This window comes from Balaenoptera acutorostrata, chromosome 1, assembly GCF_949987535.1.
Source record: "Balaenoptera acutorostrata chromosome 1, mBalAcu1.1, whole genome shotgun sequence".
In the NCBI taxonomy this organism is placed as follows: Eukaryota; Metazoa; Chordata; class Mammalia; order Artiodactyla; family Balaenopteridae; genus Balaenoptera; species Balaenoptera acutorostrata.
The window spans coordinates 115272005-115292546 of NC_080064.1; the positions used below are offsets into that span (position 1 = coordinate 115272005).

Below are 20542 nucleotides of genomic sequence, written 5' to 3' on the forward strand. Positions count from 1 at the left end.
GGCCCAGCTTTGGGTTCAAGGGGCTGGGAACATTGGCTGATTCCACAATGTTTACTGAGTACCTACTATGGCCAGGCACTGTCCCAGGCTCTTGGCATATATCAGTAAATAAAACAGAGATCCCTGCCCTACGGAACTTAAATTCTAGTGGACGGACATAGAGAAAAATAAAATAAGTAAGTAAATTGTCTAAATAAATTAGAGAGGGCTTCCCTGGTGGCGCAGTGGTTGAGAGTCTGCCTGCTAATGCAGGGGACACGGGTTCGAGCCCTGGTCTGGGAAGATCCCACATGCCGCGGAGCGGCTGGGCCCGTGAGCCACAATTGCTGAGCCTGCGCGTCTGGAGCCTGTGCCCCGCGACGGGAGGGGCCGCGATGGAGAAAGGCCCGCGCACCGCGATGAAGAGCGGTCCCCGCACCGCGATGAAGAGTGGCCCCCGCTTGCCGCAACTGGAGAAAGCCCTCGCACGAACCGAAGACCCAACACAGCCAAAAATAAATAAATAAATAAATAAATAAATAAATAAAAAATCAAGTAAAAAAAAAAAAACTTAAAAAAAAAAAAAAAAAATTAGAGAAGTGCTACAGGAAAGAAGAAAACATAGCGCAGGGTGTGGGAGATCAGGAATGCTGGTATTAAATGGAGTGGTCAGAGAAGGTATATTGGTGCAAAGCTGACACCTGCACAAAGACTTGAAGGGGGTGCGGGAGTTAGGAGAAGCATCCTAAGCAGAAGGAAACAGAAAAGGGACCCAGCCAGGGAACCCACCGGGGAGATTTCTCTCTAAACATGAGACCCTAAGTTATTTCACATAAAAACTCAACGAGAATTCTGTCTGAGACCCTCTTGCCCCTGCCAATCCCATCCCGGTGACTGTATCTTCAGCCCTTTGGGCTCCCTATCCCTGCCCCCACAAGACTCCGGTGCCTGCAGATCTGAGTGCATTCTGCTCTCCGTTAGGCACCCTCGGGCCTGACCGCCCCTCTCTTCCTCCCCTGCTCGATACCTGGCACCCAGAGAGCCCAGGCTGAGAGCTCTGTGCAAGTGAGCTGGTCCACATTCGCTTCAGCCTGTTCTCTTTCCTCTTCCAGACTCTTCCTTGCTCACTCTGTTTCTTCTCTACTCTTATCAAAACCTCACACCTCTGGCCCCGACGGCCCTCTCCCGTCACCCCCACAGGCACACCTGACCACCTCCCTACTGTGCCTATAGAAAATGGACGGGGTTGGGCTCCCACAAAGACAGCTCAGGGGACTTACCTCCAGGTACTGTCTCAGGCTCTGGCTCACTACGGAACACCTCGGAGTCATCCAGTCCTTCCCTGAGGGAAGAAACAGCCAAGGGTGAGAGACGATCGCCTGCTGGGAATTCTGGCTCTCTGCCAGACAGGAGGAGGTGGCCGTGTCATGAAATTCCACTCTGGCCTCCTGAGTTGGGATGGGCAATGAAGGAGCAGGGCCCAAGGAGGGAGGGGTTTAGACTCCGGCACCTGCCGTCTGGCTGGCAAACTGGAGGGGAGGGTGGGTGTCGGCCAAGCTTCTCCTGGTCACGATTTTATACCCCCCGACCCCACTTCAGGCACAGTCTCTACTACAGCCGAGTGGGGGGCTGCAGGGGGAGAGCAGACGGGCGCGGAAGGCAGAGATGTAAGGGTACCTTCCGCCACCTGCCCGCTGACGTCTGCCGCTGAGGCTGCCCATCCCCGGGGGTGAAGGGCTTAGAAGCAGCAAACAAGTGGCCTGGAGTGGGGATGGTGAAGGGGCCTGGAGGGCTAAGCACCTGCTGGGCGTGGGGCTCTGGTGGGCTGGCTCCTGGGGGCCTGAGGGCGGCGGGTGGACGGGCTTTGGGGCAGCTCCAGGGTGCCTGGTGGCATTCCGCACGGCCTCTTCTAAGAGCTCCATCCATCTGTTGCTCAGCGGGAACAGTGAGGACTGGTGGTGAGAACAGGACCGAGGCACACAGCCTCTCCCCTTACCGACCCCCTGCGCCAGAGCTGCGAAGCCCTTCGCCAGGCCCTGCTCTGAGGACCCCCTCTGCCCAGCGGGGTCCCCGCTTCCTTGCAGTCCCGACTGGCTGCTCACATTGGGTTACATTACTCGCAGCTACCAATTACTGAACACCAACTCTCTGTTACTCGTTGTGCTAAGCATTCTATATCTCTCTCTTTTTAAAATTAATTAATTTTTGGCTGTGTTGGGTCTTAGTTGCTGTGCGTGGGTTTTCTCTGGTTGCGGCGAGCGGGGGCTACTCTTCGTTGTGGTGTGCGGACTTCTCATTGCAGCAGCTTCTCTTGTTGCGGAGCACGGGCTCTAGGCGCACGGGCTTCAGTAGTTGTGGTGCATGGGCTTACTTGCTCTGTGGCATGTGGGATCTTCCCGGACCAGGGCTCGAACCTGTGTCCCCTGCATTGGCAGGCAGATTCTTAACCACTGCGCCACCAGGGAAGTCCCTCTATATCTCTTCTTTCTCTCAAAATAACTCTCAAGAGGTAGCATTATCCACATTTCGCAGAGGAAAACCCGGAGCCTGAGAAACTGCCTGACTCAACCTATCCCCTCCCACCGTGCCACGCTGCCTCTGGCTGGCCACTGTTGGGAATACGGGTGAGAGAATGCCCTGGGTGGGGATGAGGGTCCCGGAGGCAAACGCCTTTGAAGAATGTGGGCATTTGCAACGCTTGATGGGGGAAGGCAAGAAAAACCCCAGGGGAAAGGAGGGGGGCCAGAGAAAGAAAAGCAGCCTCAGAAAGGCTGGAAGACTGCTGGGGACTCCTCCTCCCTAGGGCAGGCCTGCTCATGGGGTCAGGGGCGGTGACACCGTAAACCTCTCTACTCCTGTCTTATCTCCCACTGCCCCTCAAGGCCCCGTCCTGTGAATGCTCTGGGGCGCAGCCCTGGCCTCCCTGTCCACATCCTCATACACCGCCCTGGTCCCAAGGGGACGGCAGTTACGTGGGACCGCCCCCCCCCATCAGGCAATCCTCACGTGTTCTTGTCTGATGACGTCAATGCCACCAGCTCGTAGATCTGGGGTGGGCCCAGCTCGGAGGTACAGATAATGAAGAAGGCCCGTTTATCTGTGTGAGAGAGAGAAGGCAGAAGGGTCTGCATTGGGGGTGGCAGAGGCATGACTGCAGCCTGAGAGCCAAGGCGACAGAGTGCGGACTTGAAGTCCTCACCCTCACCAGCTGAGGAATGCAGCACCAGACGGACCTGGGTCCTCAGAACCACTTGGGGCTCGCTTACAAAGAGGACAGAGGCAATTCTGGGTCCCCTAATACCATCTTCACAGCCACCCCCATTACCTCTCGCTTTCCGAACAGCGAAGGCTGAGGGGTGTACGGTGCTTAGGGTTTATAAAACTACATCATACCCATCCTCCCTTTACACCCTCCCTCCAAGAGACAGATATCACCCCCCATGTTATAGATGAAGAAAGCGAGCCCAGAGAATTTGGTTGCCTGGCTCTTGCTCCAGAGCCCTTCTTGTACACACTCTGCTTCTCACTGAAATGCTCTGAGCACTGGACCAGGCTCTGGACTGTGGGTGTGTCCGTCTTCTGCAAGCGAGCTCTGCCCGTCACTTTTGCAGCAGGAAGGGTTGTCCTGCTCTTCTCTGCCCAATCCTGTTACCTCATCCCCAGCGCCCACATCCCATCCTGCCTGAACCACGCTGTCCTCCCTCATCGTGGTCCCCATCCTACCCATCACCCTACCCCACGCTGGACCACATCCTCCTGCTTCAATGAGTCAGGGCTAGGAGGAAAGGAACACAGGTGGGCTGATAAGCTCTGTACAGCCCCAGATCGGCCCCGCATCACCCAGTGCTCGCTGGACACGAGTAACAGGGCTCATGGCCCCGGGGTGTGGGCCGGCTGGGACTGTCTCTTCACGGGTACCTGTGGCCACGGAGCGGACGAGCACGGCATTGAGCTTGAGCACCGGGCTGAAGGTCTGCTTGCTGTCCGAGGAGCCCACGGCTGTCTTGCTGTGGCACTTCAGCAGCAGCTTCTCATCCTGTTTCTGCAGCAGCACGAGGAGGTCCTCCAGCAGCAGCACGTGGAGGTCTGGAGGGGTGTGGTGCTGGTGAGGTGTTCTCTGTTGCCCACTCATCCCCCATTAACACATGGGGTACCAGAGGCTCTTGGATAGTCATCTCCAGGATCTAGGAAGCCCTGGAGTCTGGTGACCTCTGACTGCTTTGTTTTTGGTCCTTCCTCCCCATGCTGTGCTTAAGGAGCCCTGAGCTCTCATCCCCAGTCGTGTTTCAAGCTGCCTCCTTACCATCCCTTTAGAGCACCGGGTACAGGGCTTATGATCCAGAGAGGGAAGAGCCCAGGGGCAGTGCCCTAGATTCCCTCTTGGCCCCAGTCCCCTGGCACTTACCCAAGGTCTTATCCTTGCTGATCCTCCAGGTCAGGGGCCCCTCATGGATCATCTTTCTGGTTGTAAGATCCAGACTCTGTTAAGGAGACACCATTTATTCAACAAGTATCTGAAAACCTAGACACTGTGCTAAGGCGCTGGGCATCAGTGGTGAACAAGAGTAGTCCTTGCCCTCACACTCCTGTGGGGGATGCAGACAAGTAAAAAGGCAACTACAAAGTCACGTGCTACGTGCTGTGCTGGGGGATATGCCGATGGTTATGGCAGGGGTCTCTCTATCCCCTACTACATGCTGTGTACTCTCCTAGGATCACTCTGCTTTACCTGCCCTTTCCTTCAGCTTTATGTTCTCCCAAATGACCTTCACCTTTACCTTGAGTTTACTCCCATCCCCTGCTCTCCCAGACTGAGTTCAAACATCTAGCCTTTATGGTAGGGCTGTCTGCCCTTGTCTATCTCGGGATGGGGTGACAATGGTAACTGGGGCTGTGTGTATTCCAGGGCCCCCATAGCGCCATCCTATCACAGACAGGCCCAGGTCTCCTCCCCTCCACCTTCTCCAGGTCCTGACCGGAGCACATGTGGGGCTGACGACGCTGCAGCCTCAGCCTCCTACCTTGAACTCCGCTGCCAGGGGGTTGCTGGCCCTCTCCAGGGAGGTGGTGTCCAGGCGTTTCTGGTAGCCCTCTAGACGGTGCTGGTTCTCTGTCTGCTTCACTGCTTCATTCACGTACTTGAGAATTTCCCGGCACTGATCCCGGGCCCGGCAGAGTTTCTCGTGCTCAGAGGTGCCACCTACCCATGGCGCAGAGAGGAGGTGGTGAGGGCTCCTGCCTGAGAAGTCTGTCAGAGCCCGAGAGTGCCTGGCTACCGACAGCCACTGGCCAGTCGCCCACCAGCAGGGATGGGTGTAGACACGCCACTCCTGCCTAACTTGGACCTCAATCGTAAGGATGACTTATACTGAGGGTCCTCGGGTTTCAGACCACGGCTCTGAAGACACTGATAGCCCTTGGGAATTCCTGCCTAGACCACAGCCACTCTACAGGTGTGGAGGACAGGAACGGAGACAGGGACTGCGGGTGATGACAGTGATGGTGTCTCCCTCTAGGAACACCTGTTCAAATCAGGTTGTGGTTCTTCCCACTTCTACACGCTGACGCCAACACCCCAAACTTGAGGGTGGTGAGAGCTGCTCAGGATCCCAGGGACAGTGACAACCTGGGGTTAGACCCCCCCTATTCAGCAAGGTCCCCTACTCCTGTGGAGTAAGCACGCATGGCTGTATCTTTTGTGCATCGCACAGAGACGTCCAGCAGGGGGATCAACAGGGCTAACATCCAGCCACAGCCTCTGGCGTGGGACCACGATCCTCAGAGGAGCCAAGGTGCCCTCTGTGCACTAACCTGTGTCACTCAGATGCTTCCCTCTGATCTGCACAGAGGCCCCACACAGGCCAGCGGCAGCCCTTACCTCCTCCTGCTGCTGAGCACCTTAGTTTTGCCAAAGCACATTTACAACCGTTACCTTCTTTGAGACTGACCATAACAACACAAGGATGAAGACCCTGAAGACCAGAGAGGTCAAGTGACTTGTTAAGGACACGAAGCAAGTCAGTGCTAGAACCAGGGTCTGAGCTGCGGGCTGCTGCCTCCCAACGCCAGCCTTCTGTGAGCCCTACCCTCCGTGTGCTTGATGATGTTCTCCAGCAGCAGTGGGTACTTGGTGAGCCGCTGCATCTCAGAGATGATGAGGTCTCTAAGCTGCAGCCGTCGGCACTGAGGGTGGCTCTCAGCCTCCTAGACAGAAGGAGGAACAGAGGAAGACGTCAGCCTGGGTTATGAGCTGGCTGTGAGCTCAGGACACGGAGCCGAAGGGGATGTGGTCAAATAAGCCACATAAAGCAGGTAGTATTCCCACTTTATAGACAAGGAAACTGAGATCCATCTAAGTAAATACAGGCACTGGTAGGTGAGCGGGGCCTTCTGATGGCCAGTCCAGTGTCTCCGTCTTGAGAGCGAGTATGTGTCAGTGTTTCTGAAGAGGGGGCGTTGGGGAGGGTGTGGATGGAGCAGAAAGTTGCCGTTTACCCTCCCCTGTAGAGAGAAGAGGCCAAGCGCCTGGAGCTGGAGGCCGGGAGGGGAGTCCGGGAGATTGTGGGTGAACCCGGTTAACTGTCCCCCTCAGCCTTAGTGAGCTAGGACTGAACTGGCTGCTCTCGGTGGCGACGAGGGGAGGCCGAGCGTACCTGCATGAAGAGCTGGAACCGGCTCTCCTTGCGCTGCCTCGTCTTGATCAGCTCCAGGGCGATGGACTGATAGGAGCAGAACTGCGCGGCCACCTGCTGCAGCTCCTCCCGGGCGGGGCCATCGAACTGAGAGGCAGAAGGGACACCACACGGCCCCGGCCTCACACCCCTGCCTGGGACCGCTCCCCACCACCTCCTCTGCCGCCTCCTCCAGGCCTGGGCAGCCATACCCGAGCCAGCATGAGGTCACTGACTTCTTTGATGATGGGGCCCTCCTCCCGGAGCTTCCTCATGGCTTCACACCAGGAATCTGGGGCAAGGAGAAAAGACAGAAGTGCCTGGGGTTGGGCCGCATGGCCAGGCACTTCATGACGAGAGAAGAGGGATCTGAGGGCAGGGCCGTGGGGCAGGGTCTCCAGTCATTTCGCTTGTGGGGGGACTGGAATGTTGATGTTCAGGCTGCATATCAGGTTCTCTCGCCAAAGAGGACTGCTGGGGGCTATCTGCTCGGGGGGTCCTGGCATGTGGGCAGAGCTGGGGCAGAAACCTGAAGGCTGGCCAGGGAAGGGGGCGGGCGGGGTGGGCTCCTCACTGTGGATCTCGACGAGCTCGGGCAGGTTGGGGAAGAGCCGCACCAGCTCCTCCCGGGGCAGCAGGCCCTCCTTCTTCATCCGCTGGTAGAAGATCAGGTCCAGCACCCGGAGTGTGCGCAGGTGGGAAGCCTCTGTCACAAACAGCTCTGAGCGGGGGTAGTGACGGGAAGGGGCAGAAAGACAGCGGGAAGACCCGTCAGCAAGGATCTCATCACTACCGGGACCTCCCAACCACCTTTGGTGCTGGTTTCAGATGGTGTGTCAACTTCTCTCTCCCCAGGGGCCAGAACTGAGGTGGCCCTTACAGGAACCACAATGTGGCCGCTCTCGCCCCCAGGCCCCCCACTATTTTCTCTACCACCATCTGCACCTGAGGCGCTTTGCACCTGTTCCCCCCTGAGTCTCACCGTTGATGACCTCCTGCCGGTCAATCTCCCTCTGGCTTAGCCCAGCCACCACATCCTTGCCCACTGTATGCTGCCAGTTTTGGGCGTCGGGCTCTGGCTCCAGGTCAGACAGCTGGCCCAGATCATCTTCTAGGAGGTTGGGGAGGAGGGCATCTGTGCAGAACCCCAAGCTGGGGGACTCAATGCTCCTGGGGGAAAACAGGCAGCTCAGCGTCACACGGAGGAAAAACTCAAACACGGGGTTTGTCCCTCCGCCTCCTGCCCACCGCCCGGGGCCCATGGGAAGCCAGCAGGCCACGAAGAGGAGCTGCACCACCAACCGGCCCCTGGAAGGGGAGCGGGGGCAGCTGAGCATGGCTGGGGCACGGACACCTAACAGAGGCGCTACGGCACTCATCGCTCACCTGCGGCCCATTTTGGGGGTGAAGGGAGGGGTTGGGTTCTCAAGAGACCTGTGGAGAGAATGTCAACTCTCAGCAACCCTCTGCTTCTGCCCGGCCCCCAAGATATCAGCGGGCTGAGCCCCTGAGCCCCGCCCACCTGGTGGAGAGGCTGGAGGCGGAGGACGAGGCTGACTGGTGGAGGCGGGCGGCCTCTGCGGCCGCGTCCATGTCCACGTCGCTGCGAGAACGGGGCACGTTCTCTGCCTTCCGGGACCGCTTCATCTCCTCCCGGCCCTTCAGGCTCTCAGAGCGGCCCAGGCGAATCTCTGAGCGAGAACTGGATGGAGAGGGCAAAAGACCTTGGGGTCTTATATCTGGCCAGCTTTGACCTGCTGCCCCATCTCAGGGGTGCCTCAGCGCTGCAGGATTCCACCCCAAACACCAGACCCAAAGGGTCCCAACTCCCGGTGGCAGACGCTGCTCAGTGACAAACCACTTCTGCTACAAAATCCTTCCTTTCCCCGGCCCAGCTGGATGGACAGAGCCTCTCAACTTCCTTGTGACTGGGCAGGAAGGGATCCCAACAGGAAGGTGAAATCTGGGACTAACTGAATCAGACTTGTGGGGTGTCCGGATGCCAAAGACCCCAAGTCCCTGTCAGGAAAGCTGTGGACACCAAAGTCCCTCATCAGGGACAACAAGGTCCCACCTTCCCCGCCCCTGGCCATCTCGTGGCCAGCTCATCAGGCCCTCTGCTTTGGAACAGGTCGGCTCCCACCCTGGACTCTGCTTGAGGCGGATCTCTCCTTTTACAAGGTCTTTTAAGAGGGAAGTGAAAGCACCATCTTCACACACTCTTTAGTATTCTCCACACTGCCTGTCAGAAAATTCTATCCGCTGTTGAATTCCCACCCCTCCAGCTGTGATGTGGACTATGGATTTCTTCCATTCTTATCCGGACAGCACCCTTCCTAGGCTTCCAGTCCCCTCTCGGGAGCAGCCCAGCTTGGAAGGGTACTTACAGGGGCCTGTTTACTGATGGGCAGGACCTGCTCCCTGGCCTACCATGCTTGGCCCCTGAGTGTCTGTGGGGCTTGACGAGATGCTGACGACTGGGTGTTGCTCTTTTTCGAGTCCTGCAGTGCCTCAGCCCTGTGACAGCTGGCATCTCTGACCCCTAGCTGCCCCAGGATGGTGCCTCCCCCCACGGTCCTGCTGGGCTAGTTCCTTGCTGACATTATTACTCATCTACATCCTGCTCTGCCTCTAGGATCACAGAAGGCCTAGAGAGTCTGGAGAGCTCTTAATAGCACAGCAGGTTGCTGCAGAGAAGGAGCCAAATGGCTTGGTCTCCATTCATCAAGTCTCTCTGAACTGCCAGAGATCCAAATGCCGCTCCCCTGCCCAGGTCCTGGGGGTTCGCCTGCAGGGTTAGAAACCATACTGCCAGCTGATGCCCTACTGAACTCACCCCTTGAAGTCTGACAGAACAATTCCAACACAGACTAACTCAAAACACTTTCACCATGCCCCACAATGGGTCACTTTAGCACCACAACAAACCTCATGCAATGAGGTTCCTGGGGCTTCTTTCAAGTACCCAGAAGTGAGTAATGATCCCACCAAGAAGTGAGGCATACAACCCACCTCTGGCCAAAAATTCCTAGACTATTGCTGTCTAGAATTGGGGGCTTCTTATACCTGTTTAGTTTCTATGACAACCTCTGACCCACCGTGCTGCCGATGCCATTTCTTCTAAGATTGTCAGTGAACTCATAACCATCAAACCCAAAGGCTTCTGCTGAGAGTAGGTTTAGAATCCCAGTGAATGTCTCAGGGCAAATTTACCTAACAACTTGAAGAATACGTTTACAAATGGTCTCAAATATTTCCTCAAAATGTTGACAGTATATCTTATAATTGTGCATTTGATACATCTGTAGGATCACACCTACCCCAGCAATCATATAATTTGTGTATTTAATTTACTCAGTAATATCAGAACTCAACCTCTGACCCCAGTACAAATCTAACCTTTATCTTACCTAAATCTTTGTTAATTCTCAGTATGGCAAAATCTTTTAATGAGTATTAAGCTTACAAAGGCTTAGTATAAACAGAAAGGAGTAACCCTGCATACAAGCAGGAACGTTTGACTTACAGTTTGGTAATTAGTTATTTCAGGGGTAAAATGGTTTGACTAATCAGGCTGTTACATGCTGACTTGCCTTTGGGTCTGCCTTTAGTCCAGCTCGGCAGTGTACACAAGAACTATTTTTGTATACACAAGACCACATTTACTATACCTCAAGTGTGGCTTAAGGAATCTGCAAGGATGCTTCTGACTACAGGCAGTTTTCACTTTAAGTGCTGGCTGCAGAATTTTAGACGTGACTTGATGGCTGTCATGCCACAGTCAAGAGCAAGTCTAAGAGTACGTGTCACCACCAGAGAAGGGTTCTTCTTAGAATCCGGCCCAAGACGGAGAATGTGAGCAATGTCACAGCCTCCATTCCCCGTTTTCTTCTTGAAAGAAGAGCAGTTTGTTTTGAATCAATGACCTTTCTATTTCTTCGCTGAGATGTACATCTGATGCCCAAGTTACACCGTCTGCCTTTAAAGCAGCCAGCAGAACCTCATCTCTAGCTCTCTTCTTCACGGGTGCCACAGACTGTCTTTAGCCTGACTTCCTTATTGCCCAGGATTTCCCTTCGCCCCACTCTGTACTATTCTCTAGCCTTGTCATTTAGGGTTTCCTGACTAGCTGCTTTATAACATAATCTAGCTCATTCTTGGGGTGGAGGCCACGGAGTGGCCAGGGGGTGAATCCAAAGGAAATTTTAAAGGCATATGGTTCTTGGACTGGAAGGTCAGGGGCCCTGCTCTCTCTCCCGCTGGCCTCTGATCACCAACACATAGTATGTCTTCTTCTGAACATACCCAGGCGGGAAGGTTGGGGGAGAGGGAGAGAGCTCTATAGTGGGAGCCTTACAGTCTAGTCGGGGGTAAAGTAGCTGGCACTGAACCTTAGCCCTGAACCCTGCCCACACTCCCCTCCCTGGGCCAGCCAGCAGGCCCCATCCAGCCACTGCTACCTGTCGCTCTCCAGCAGGTCCTCGGGAAAGCTTCCCGTTGAGAGTCGCTGCGTCCCAGGTTCCGGGGCATCGTACTGCTGGTTGTTCTCAAAGTGCTGAATGATGTTCCTCACGTTGCCTGGTTTGACTGGAAGCAGAAACAAGATAATGAAAGATACTCTGCCTTCTGTTCAGGGATGACTTCTCGGGGCCCTCGCTCCCCTCCAGCCCAGAAGACAGCGATGAGCAAGCATGGATGAGAACAGCATGGGGCTGAGGGTCAGGAGACATGATGTGAGCCCTGGCTCTTCTACTGTGGGGCGTGGCACGGGCAGTCCCTCCACCTTCCTGGGGGCTACTCTTTCCTCAGATGCAAAACGAGAGGGTGTGAAAGTGCATTTGCTATGGATATTTCTTTTGCCTCTCCCACTCTTTATTACAGTGATTCTCATGCTTGAGAATCGTTACTAGGTTATTCCCAAGAGCCATATATGTGTTAAAAAAAATTAGCCAGGAAGACCAAAAACACATCAACCTTGGTATAATTTGGGTTGCCAAATTTACCAAGCACTTTTCAAATTTATACTACTTTTAGAGTTCACTATTTCTGGTTTTCCTTGACTCTCCTTTCTGTTCTTTCTGCCCTCACCCCCACCTCTTCCTCTCCATCATTAAAGAATCAGACCCTCCGTTAACAGTGAGGGGGGTCTTAGGAGGAACAGAGGAGAGATGTCACTCTCTGGCATTCAAATTCCAGATGCTTTTCAAAGCTAAAACGAAAGAGAGCTGTTCTTGTTCAAAGCAGAGAGGGCAGGTAAGAGAGTAAAAAGGCGTAGGTGATGCCATGCGGAGACCCTGGAGAAGAAAGCTCAGGCCCAGGGGCTCCATGGCTCCTATCTTCAAAGTCGATTAGCTCAGCTCCAGGTCCAGGATGTCAGAACAGGAGTTGGGCTAAAGATGCTGCTCTGCCCGGACCAATAGGAAGGATAATGGGATGGGGAAGGCAAGACAAACAGCCCCGGGCGCCAGGCCCTGGTCCTAACCACACTACCCAGAGATTCTGACATCGACATAGACAAACTTATAAATCTCCCTGTGTATTCTAAACTTGAGATTCGTAAGAAAATTTCCAAGCCAGGGGAAACAGAAAAACATCTAGCTGGTCTCTTCAAAGCTCACAATTTCATATCCTTTAGGCAGGTAATGTTTTTCTAAAACTGCAGAATAGGTGGCTGTGTATATGTGTTAGGAGTAGGGGCTGTTATCATCACTCCCGTTTTGGAGATTAGAGTCAGATCTGCCTGTCCCAGACTGAAAGTGCATCTGGGCCCTGGGGCAACTGCAGCAGCCAGGGAGGGTCAGCTGTGCTGCCACAGCCCGGAGCACCCCTGGCTGGGTGATGCCGTGGGAGCCTGAGAACGTCCTATAATAGAATGCCTCCGGGCAGAGCCCATTGTTCCCTCTCCCATGGGCCACTTGGAAAAGGCCCAGTTCTTGGGATATAGTTACACCCTAGCTGTGACAAGGAACAGGTGTGGCCCTGAGATTTGGTATAACTGAATAACCCAGAGTAACAGGGGAAAAGGACACGTAGAAAGGAACGCGTTTTTGAAAAGGGCAAGGTTTTCATCAGTAACCTTTGCTCTCCCTTCCTCCATTCTCTGAATAACAATGAAACTAAATAAAAGTGAATTATATGTCACTAACAATCAGATACTTTCACTAATAAACAGGGGCAATAGCTGATGATCCTAAACAACAAGGTTCTCAATACTGAGGCTTTCTAGCTTTGGTGGGTGTTTGGTCTTTAGATACGCACACAGACTTGTCTGATGTCCTGGGAACTTGAGAACATCAAGTCAAACCATGAAATGACAATAGAAAGATATGACTCAAAGAGATGGTGAATACCCAGCATCCTTATCCTCTCTTGGGATCAGCAACCCTACCCTGGGTGTTCCTGTTCCCTCTCAGGCTGACACAAAGCAAGCAGCTTGGGCAGGGCTGCTCGGTCTCAGGCCTGCTGCTTGCCTCATGCCTGCCTCGGGCAGGGTGGATGGGAGGAAGTATGTGTTAAAAACTAAGGGCCTGGGTTTCAAGGCCATTCTTTTATTTTTTCCATTGTTTAATAGACTTTTCCCCCCCTAATATTTCTTTACTTATATTGTTTGAAATAGCATAACAAGTCTAGGAATTTAACTTTAAAAATAATTTTGAAAATCATTATTTTTAATTGTCACTTTATATAAAGTGAATGCTAGCAACAGATTAATTTCCTGATTCCATCTCACTGCTACCTCTCCCCTTGATTTACTACAGAACCTAGAAAATATTAATCACTTTAATCGTATCCATATGGACCTCACTGATGGGAAATGAACCTGCCCAGTTCTAGGTTCTAAGCTCCTCTGGGTTAATGTCTGTTATATATGTATGTATGTATGTATTTATTTATTTATTTTTATGTATTTGTTTTTGATACATAGATTCTAGAAGATATTAGGCCTCTAACATACATACGTTAGGGTCATTCTCTTTAACTGTTGCAGTGACGCTGTGCTGGCAAAGGTAAGAGTCAGGAGATGAAGGTGCTACAGTGGAGGACTTAAAGGAGATGATAGAAATGAAAATACCCCAAGGCAAAACTGCTGAAGACCCATTAGGTACTAAAAACAACCCCATATAACATTCAAAACTGAGGATTTTATTATTATTTCAATTGAAAACAAAAATCTGAGGAACTTGTACGGGACATTTCAACATGAGAGGGTTTCCCTCATTTACATAGAGCCCTGGACTTTTGGAGCCGCATTCACGGAGAGCTGACAGAATGAGGGAAAGGCCGCAGGCCGTGGACCAGTCTTGGAGGGCCTAGAAGCTGGCCTCTGCCAGCATTGCCAGGAGGAGCTGCACGGTGGCGGGGGGCAGTGCCCCGGCCCCTCCCGCCCTGCCTTAGGTGGGCAGAGTCCTGCACCCAGCGTGAGGGCAGAAGCCCCTGGGCAGGCATCCCTGGGCAGGCGTTTGTGTCATGGGGAGCTTTAGCAGCATGGAGGAACATACAAGAGTAATGGAGTGAGGAAAGGGAGGGAGGAAAGAGAGCCAGGACAGGAGGCGATGAAGGAGAGGGCAAGAAGGGCAGACAGGACTTGGGAAATGGAAACTCAATGCTAATGCAAAGAAAAACCCAAAGAAAACGGTCCTTTTACCTTCCACAGGGGACAAGGGAATATGAAATGCTAAAAGAAAACAAACAAAAACAAAAGTAAACCATGAAAAGTCAAATTAATGTTTCAAGAGTCAAAATAAAAATTACATCAAGCTGGAAAATGAAAGGTAGTGGCAAAAATCAGGGCTGATCTAGTAGAGTCCCCTCCTCTCCCCTTCCCCCAAGGCAGCAGTTTCAGGAAAGGCAGGAGGCCCATGCCATGGCCCTTCCCAGGTTCCCAAGACTAACACTGGGGTCTTACGATAATGACTGGGAGGGCCAGCAGCAATGTCCAGACAGATGACACACAATTGGGAAGAGATCGGTGATCCATGGAGGTCTGGATTACTGATGGCATGAGGGGAGCCTCTGGGTCCCAAACCTGCTCCCTTTCCACCTAGTTCTGCTTAAATGAAACCCTCCATCAAGGGCCCATAATTGCTCCCAACACACAGGCCCTCAGGAGGACAGACAAGTCCATGGATGAAGGTGAAGGAGGCATTGACTGTCAACAGGGCAATCTTGCCAAGGGGGAGATACTCCTCTGCACGGCTGTTCAGTATCTACAACTGCCTCTGAGTTCCTAGACCCAGGGACTGGCTCGGCCTCCTTGGCTCTGAAGCAGTTCCCTGTACCTCAGGAGCCGTCACTGGGTGTGGCAAGGGGAGAACGCAGTAGCACCGAGAGGAAGCTGCGACCTCAGAGTTTCTTTGGGCCTTTGGCTGCCAGAAGCACAGGAAGGCCCTCTGCCAACATGCTGGCCTGTGAAGGGGCCGAGGTCCCTGTCCAAGGCTTTGCTCCCCAAATACTCACTGCTCTGGGAGGAGCTTTTGGGCTTCCCGATGTACTTGAGGATGGGGTTTCGCTTCTTGTCCTCCAAGGCATCCTTTTCTTTCTTGGCATTGCTGCTCTGCTGAGATAAGAGACACCAGGGTTTGGAGAAGGTCCCAGTACCCAGACTGGGGCACTGGCCACCATGCTACTGCCTCTATGACTAGCCCTAAACAAGCAACCGGAAAGCAGACTCATGCTTGTATCTGATCTAGCACATCTGCTTCTGGTCTGGGACTGGAGGGAGGGAGAGGGCTGCTCTAGTTTGGGGATTCTCAATGACTCTCCCGGTCTGCCTCAGCGCAGGAACCGTGCCAAGAGATGATTCTTTCTAGGGGAGCTCTGTCACCTTCTTGGTCTTCGGGAAGAAGGGCAGCCACTTGTCCTTGTCAGGAGCGGACTGGGCCTTTTCCGCCGTGTTGGAAGGTCGTGCTTCTCGAAGACGGATGCCCGCGTGGCTCATGTAGGTATTGAGGGCGAAGTCCATGGGGGCACTGTAAAAGAGGAATGGGGGCGGTGAATCGGAAAGCGCCGGCAGGTGGAAGGGCTGGGACTCTGCTTCACACAAGCTCCTCACCACCACCCAGCGGGGTGGCGAAGGGCCAGGGCATTCAGAGGGAGGCCCAGAATATTCAGGTGGGACAGCAGGCAGAAGCTGGAGAAAAGCCTTGGCTGGCATGACTCCCAGAAGAAATCGCATTGTTTTCCTACGCAGACCGCTTCCTAACGAGGGGACAGTGGCCAGTGGGAGGACGCGTCAGTTCACCAAAACATAAGCAACTAAGCTGTGGGCGACGACAGCTGAGGCCCACAGCTAATGTCCTCAGGCATATACACAGAGGTGGGGTGGCAAAGGGATGCGGAGAAATGCCAGCCGGCCCCTGCAAGTCCAGGTAAGCTGCCTTTGCCACCACCCACCCCAAGTACAAGGAGAAAAAGAGATGGAAATGATCTGTCAAGTAGCTTCCAACTGCCACAGATGAAACTGTCCAGAGCTCTGTGTTTAAAACTGTATTTGCCTCTCAATTCGGTAGACAGATTATCCACTTTGTGGATTCAATGAAGCAAATGTTTCAGCCCTGGCTTTCGTCTTCTCTGAAACAGCCTTCTAACCCCATCTTCTCTCCCTTATTGATTGCGTGTATGCTCAAGGAATGCATACTCACTTTAACACTGGCTACTGAGAAACAAAGAGACATGTATATAGGCTTCAAGGAAAAAAAAAAATGTGCCAACAGAGGAAATGTGTTGTACGCTAGCTCCCCTCTGCAGGTGCTGCTAACACAGGCTGATTCTATCACTGCTCCTTTTTTCGGTGGTTTACGAGAAAGAAGTGGGGAGGCAGACACAGGGCTACTGTGGGTGGAGAAGAGGAGGCCAGGAATGGGAGTGCTGGCAGCTTGGTGTCTTCACACTGAGGAGCAGACCCACGTCCCAGGCAGTGATCCCCGAGTATCAGGGCCTGGGCCTCGTGACCTCCTGGTGGTTACACAGACATCTGGAAACTAAACTTGGACAGACGGCGATCCTCTGAAGCTAGGGACTCCCCTATGATTGGCAGAGATGCAACGCCCAGTAGCTCAACCCCACTCCTTCCCACCTTGATTCAGCCACACAGACTCACTCACCTCCTGTCTTCCTCGTATTTGGACCTGGAACAAAAGAAAGAACAGATGACGCAGACTGCAAAGGCAGAGGCTCTTCGGCCTGTGCAAGACTGGGAGGAGGGTAAGTTCTTCCCTAGAGGAAGGGAGCGGGTGAGGAAAGGGAGGAGGATGATAGAAGGTCAGACTCAGACTCTTGGTCTCAGCTCTGGAGCCAGCTTGGGGCTCAGGAGGTGAGGGTTCTCATTCCTCCGAGGGGCTCAGTTAGCACAGAGTGATGATGATGATGGTGTCCTTCCAGCTAAAAGGAAGGGGAATGAGGCAAATACAGCTTCTCGCTTGGTATCTGTTTCAGCCTCTGAAGCTATCACGGAGGAAGAGGCTCCTCTTTGTGTCCACCTAGAACTAAATTAGAAGGGTTGGGCTGACACTGAGGCAACAGGAAAGAAGGTGAGGGCGCAGAGATATATACCTTGAGACCTGATTCAGAGGAACCTATTTAAAAGAGGTTAATGGTAACAGCCACTAATACTGCGTGCTCACCATGGGCCAGGCACTATTCTAAGCTATTTACACGTATAATATTTACACTCAAAATAATAGGTCTCGGGCTTCCCTGGTGGCGCAGTGGTTGAGAGTCTGCCTGCCAATGCAGGGGACACGGGTTCGAGCCCTGGTCTGGGAAGATCCCACATGCTGCGGAGCAACTAAGCCCGTTGAGCCACAATTACTGAGCCTGCGCGTCTGGAGCCTGTGCTCCGCAACAAGAGAGGCCGCGATAGTGAGAGGCCCGCGCACCGTGATGAAGAGTGGCCCCCGCTTGCCACAACTGGAGGGAGCCCTCGCACAAAAACGAAGACCCAACGCAGCCATAAAAAAAAAAAAAAAAAAAAAAAAAAATAGGTCTCATATCTCCATTTAATGAGGCTAGCGCTTCCTTCTTTTAAATAGAAGGCTTTATAAGCAGGGTGCCTGTGCTGTCAATAATAACCCCACATAACTCCGTGGTGCCCACGACCTCAGAATAGGCTCGGTCAGGTTTTGCCACCATCCCTGGCATGGTCGGGGTGATTAGTGCCATCTGACTGCTAGGGAAACTAAGGCCCGGAAAGATTCAGGGTTTGGCTGAGGGTCAGAGGGTTGTTTTCAAAGAATATACCCTCCCTGTGGGGCCTCATCTAGTTTCATCTCCAACCCGGATCTCTTGTCAAATGCCAGATTCATCTATGCAGTTGTCTACTCAAATCTCCAGTTTGATGTCTAAAGATCTCAGATTTTGACACGTCCGAGCTCAAGACTGAGCTCCCGGTTTTCTACCACAAAACTGTCCCTCACACAATTGTCCCTAACTCGACTGATGGCACCTTTGTCCTTTTAGTTGTTTAGGTAAGAACTGTGGAGTCTTCCTTGGTTTTCCTTTCTCTCACATCCTATACAACAATTTTTAGGAAATCCTCCTGTTGGTTCCACTGTCAAAATATACTTGGAGCTGACCTCTCTTCACACCCTCCGTCGCCAGTTCTCTGGTAGGAGCCCTACTGCGTGGGTTCCCGTAACTGATCTCCCTGTTTGGAACCCCTCCTTGTTCTCTCACCACCCTCCACCCACCCCCGAGTCTCTCACAGCTCCAGTGGCTCCTCATTCGCTGAGAGAAAAAAACTGAAGACCTTAAAACAGTCCACAGGCTCTGCGAGGCTGCTCTTCTTGTCACCTCTCTGACTTCAGCACTGAGCTTCTCAATCTCCTCTGGCCACAGTGGTCTCCTACTGTTCCTCAAATACGTCAAGCACATTCCTACTTTGCCCTGGCTGTTCCCTCTGCCTGGGATGCTCTTCCCCCAAGATATTTCCGAGGATGACTCCCTCACTTTCTTCAGTTGCCCAAATGTAACTTTCTGGATGAGGCTCTATTTGAAATTGCAACCCACTAGCTCAGGTGCTCCTGACCCCCCTCAGCCTGCTCTATTTCCCCCCTCCCCCCAGCCTTATTTTCTAACATAGTATACAATTTACTTACTTGTTATATACTGCTTTCTCTTCCCACAATAACATAAGCCCCACAAGCATTGTTGTTTGTTTACTAATGTATCCAGGAGCCTAGAACAGTGCTTAGCATCAGTGGGGACCCCACAGAAATTTGCTGGATTGAAATATCACTGTTAGTAGAGACTACTGAGATCATCTAGCCCAATCTCTGTCATTTTAGATGATACCAAGGTAGATGAAATGGCTTGATCAAGGTCACACAACTACTCGGGACTTCCCTGGCAGTCCAGTGGTTAGGACTCTGCGCTTCCACTGCAGGGGGCACAGGTTTGATCCCTGATCGGGGAACTAAGATCCCACACGCCTTGCAGCGCAGCCAAAAAAAAAAAAAAAAAAAAAAAGAGTCACACAACTATTGAGTGGAAAGAAGTACTGGGGTGAAAAATCTACCTCTAAGCCTGCAAGTGTCCCCACAAAGTCATCCCAGGCACCTGGGACACTTTTAGAAAATAGGACTGGAAAGAGGCAACCACAGCAGCTGTGCCAGAAGTTCCTTAGTAAGTTTAGTTAGGCTAGTCCTCTGATGTGATTAGTTAAAAATAGTTCAATTTCCCATGAACCACCTGCCTCCTGAAGGAACTTTATTCCCTGGAGAATCACAGCGTGGTTCTCACACTCAGCATCAGATATGACCTTAGAGCAAAAAGGGAGAACCGTCAAGAAGAGGCTTGGGAGGGGAAGCAGAAAGCTCCCTGCATTCCTGGAGCCCGTGGTTTGTCATAATCACCAAATTACTGTCAGGAGCCCCAGGCTCTGCAACTCCCTTGAAATTCCTGCAGCCCCAGCCTGAGAAATGAAGCAGGAGGGCTGGACTCTCCCCATCTTTCAGGGGAAGACGGATCAGGCAAGCAGTGGAAGAGGGGGAGAGGTTGGGAAACAGACCCACAAAATACGTCAATCTGTGCAGCATGTTCAGGGGGCAGAAGTGGATCGGAGACTCACAGAATGTCTCCTAGGGCAGCCAGCTGCTTCTCTGCCACCTGGCGCTCGCGGAGAGGGTCCCCATCCAGGTCCAGCAGGTCGTTTTCACCATACAGGCTTCCCAGCCCCAGAGTGCGCTTTGTTCTGAGCCAGAGAGACACACAGAGAAAGAAACACATGTACATCACTGCTGGACAGAGACTGAGGCACACATACACACATCACAAGAGATGCACACACACCGCAGGGGAAGGAAAACGGGTGAGGAGGCAGCGGAGAGAGCGGGAGGGGGGGCGCCGGGCACCTGTAGTCATGGATCTGCTCCTGGATCTCTGGCATGGCTGCCTCCTGAGCCTCACAGAGAACAGTGCGCACGTCCTCACCGCTCCGCAGGCGCAGGTCTGCGGTGGGAGCCGAGGGGAGACAGGGGAGGGATGTCAGGAGGAGGAGGTTGTATCTGCTGAGCATCTTCAAGCCTCTTAGCTCCCTGGGGCACCGGGAGGGGAAGCTGGCTTTCTGCCCTCCTGTTAACCAAGGGAAGTGGAGGCCTGGCCCTACCAGGTCATTCCTGAATTCAGGACTGGAATCCTGACATCCAAGTCCCAAGGCAAGGACAGAAACATTTTCAGGGTGTTCTACACTCCATCAAGTGGGGGAAATATTAAAGTCCCTCTCTGGATGTGTCCAGACGCTGCTGCCCTCTGACATCATGTGCAAACCTCTGAGAGGCTCATTCTCCTTCCACTGACCCAGGGCTAGCTCGCAAGGCTGCAAAAGGCAAGGAAACCTAACTCCCCACCAGAAACTGGAAGGTGTCTCTCCTGTCCCTACATTCACCCTCTGCCTG

The 20542-nt window shown here is 53.0% G+C and overlaps 1 protein-coding gene across 8 annotated transcripts in view; it reads right to left on the bottom strand.

Annotated features, from left to right (window-relative positions):
* The window catches only part of ARHGEF11 (Rho guanine nucleotide exchange factor 11), a 114850-nt gene that overhangs the window by 5753 nt on the left and 88555 nt on the right, over positions 1-20542 (bottom strand). For 4 of the 8 annotated variants that reach the window (XM_007171835.2, XM_007171834.2, XM_007171836.2 and 1 more), the window contains 20 exons: positions 20000-20096; positions 19717-19839; positions 16754-16777; positions 15475-15619; positions 15108-15207; positions 14296-14325; positions 11111-11237; positions 8173-8352; positions 8037-8084; positions 7633-7820; positions 7225-7371; positions 6863-6942; positions 6633-6758; positions 6066-6183; positions 5001-5179; positions 4385-4460; positions 3898-4065; positions 2986-3076; positions 1780-1905; positions 1260-1321 (listed from right to left, as the gene is read on the bottom strand). In XM_007171835.2, the coding sequence (XP_007171897.2) occupies positions 1260-1321; positions 1780-1905; positions 2986-3076; positions 3898-4065; positions 4385-4460; positions 5001-5179; positions 6066-6183; positions 6633-6758; positions 6863-6942; positions 7225-7371; positions 7633-7820; positions 8037-8084; positions 8173-8352; positions 11111-11237; positions 14296-14325; positions 15108-15207; positions 15475-15619; positions 16754-16777; positions 19717-19839; positions 20000-20096 (2235 nt within the window). The remainder of the gene's footprint in view (positions 1-1259; positions 1322-1779; positions 1906-2985; positions 3077-3897; positions 4066-4384; positions 4461-5000; positions 5180-6065; positions 6184-6632; positions 6759-6862; positions 6943-7224; positions 7372-7632; positions 7821-8036; positions 8085-8172; positions 8353-11110; positions 11238-14295; positions 14326-15107; positions 15208-15474; positions 15620-16753; positions 16778-19716; positions 19840-19999; positions 20097-20542) is intronic. The other 4 variants (XM_028163870.2, XM_028163872.2, XM_007171833.2 and 1 more) reach the window with 3 other exon arrangements.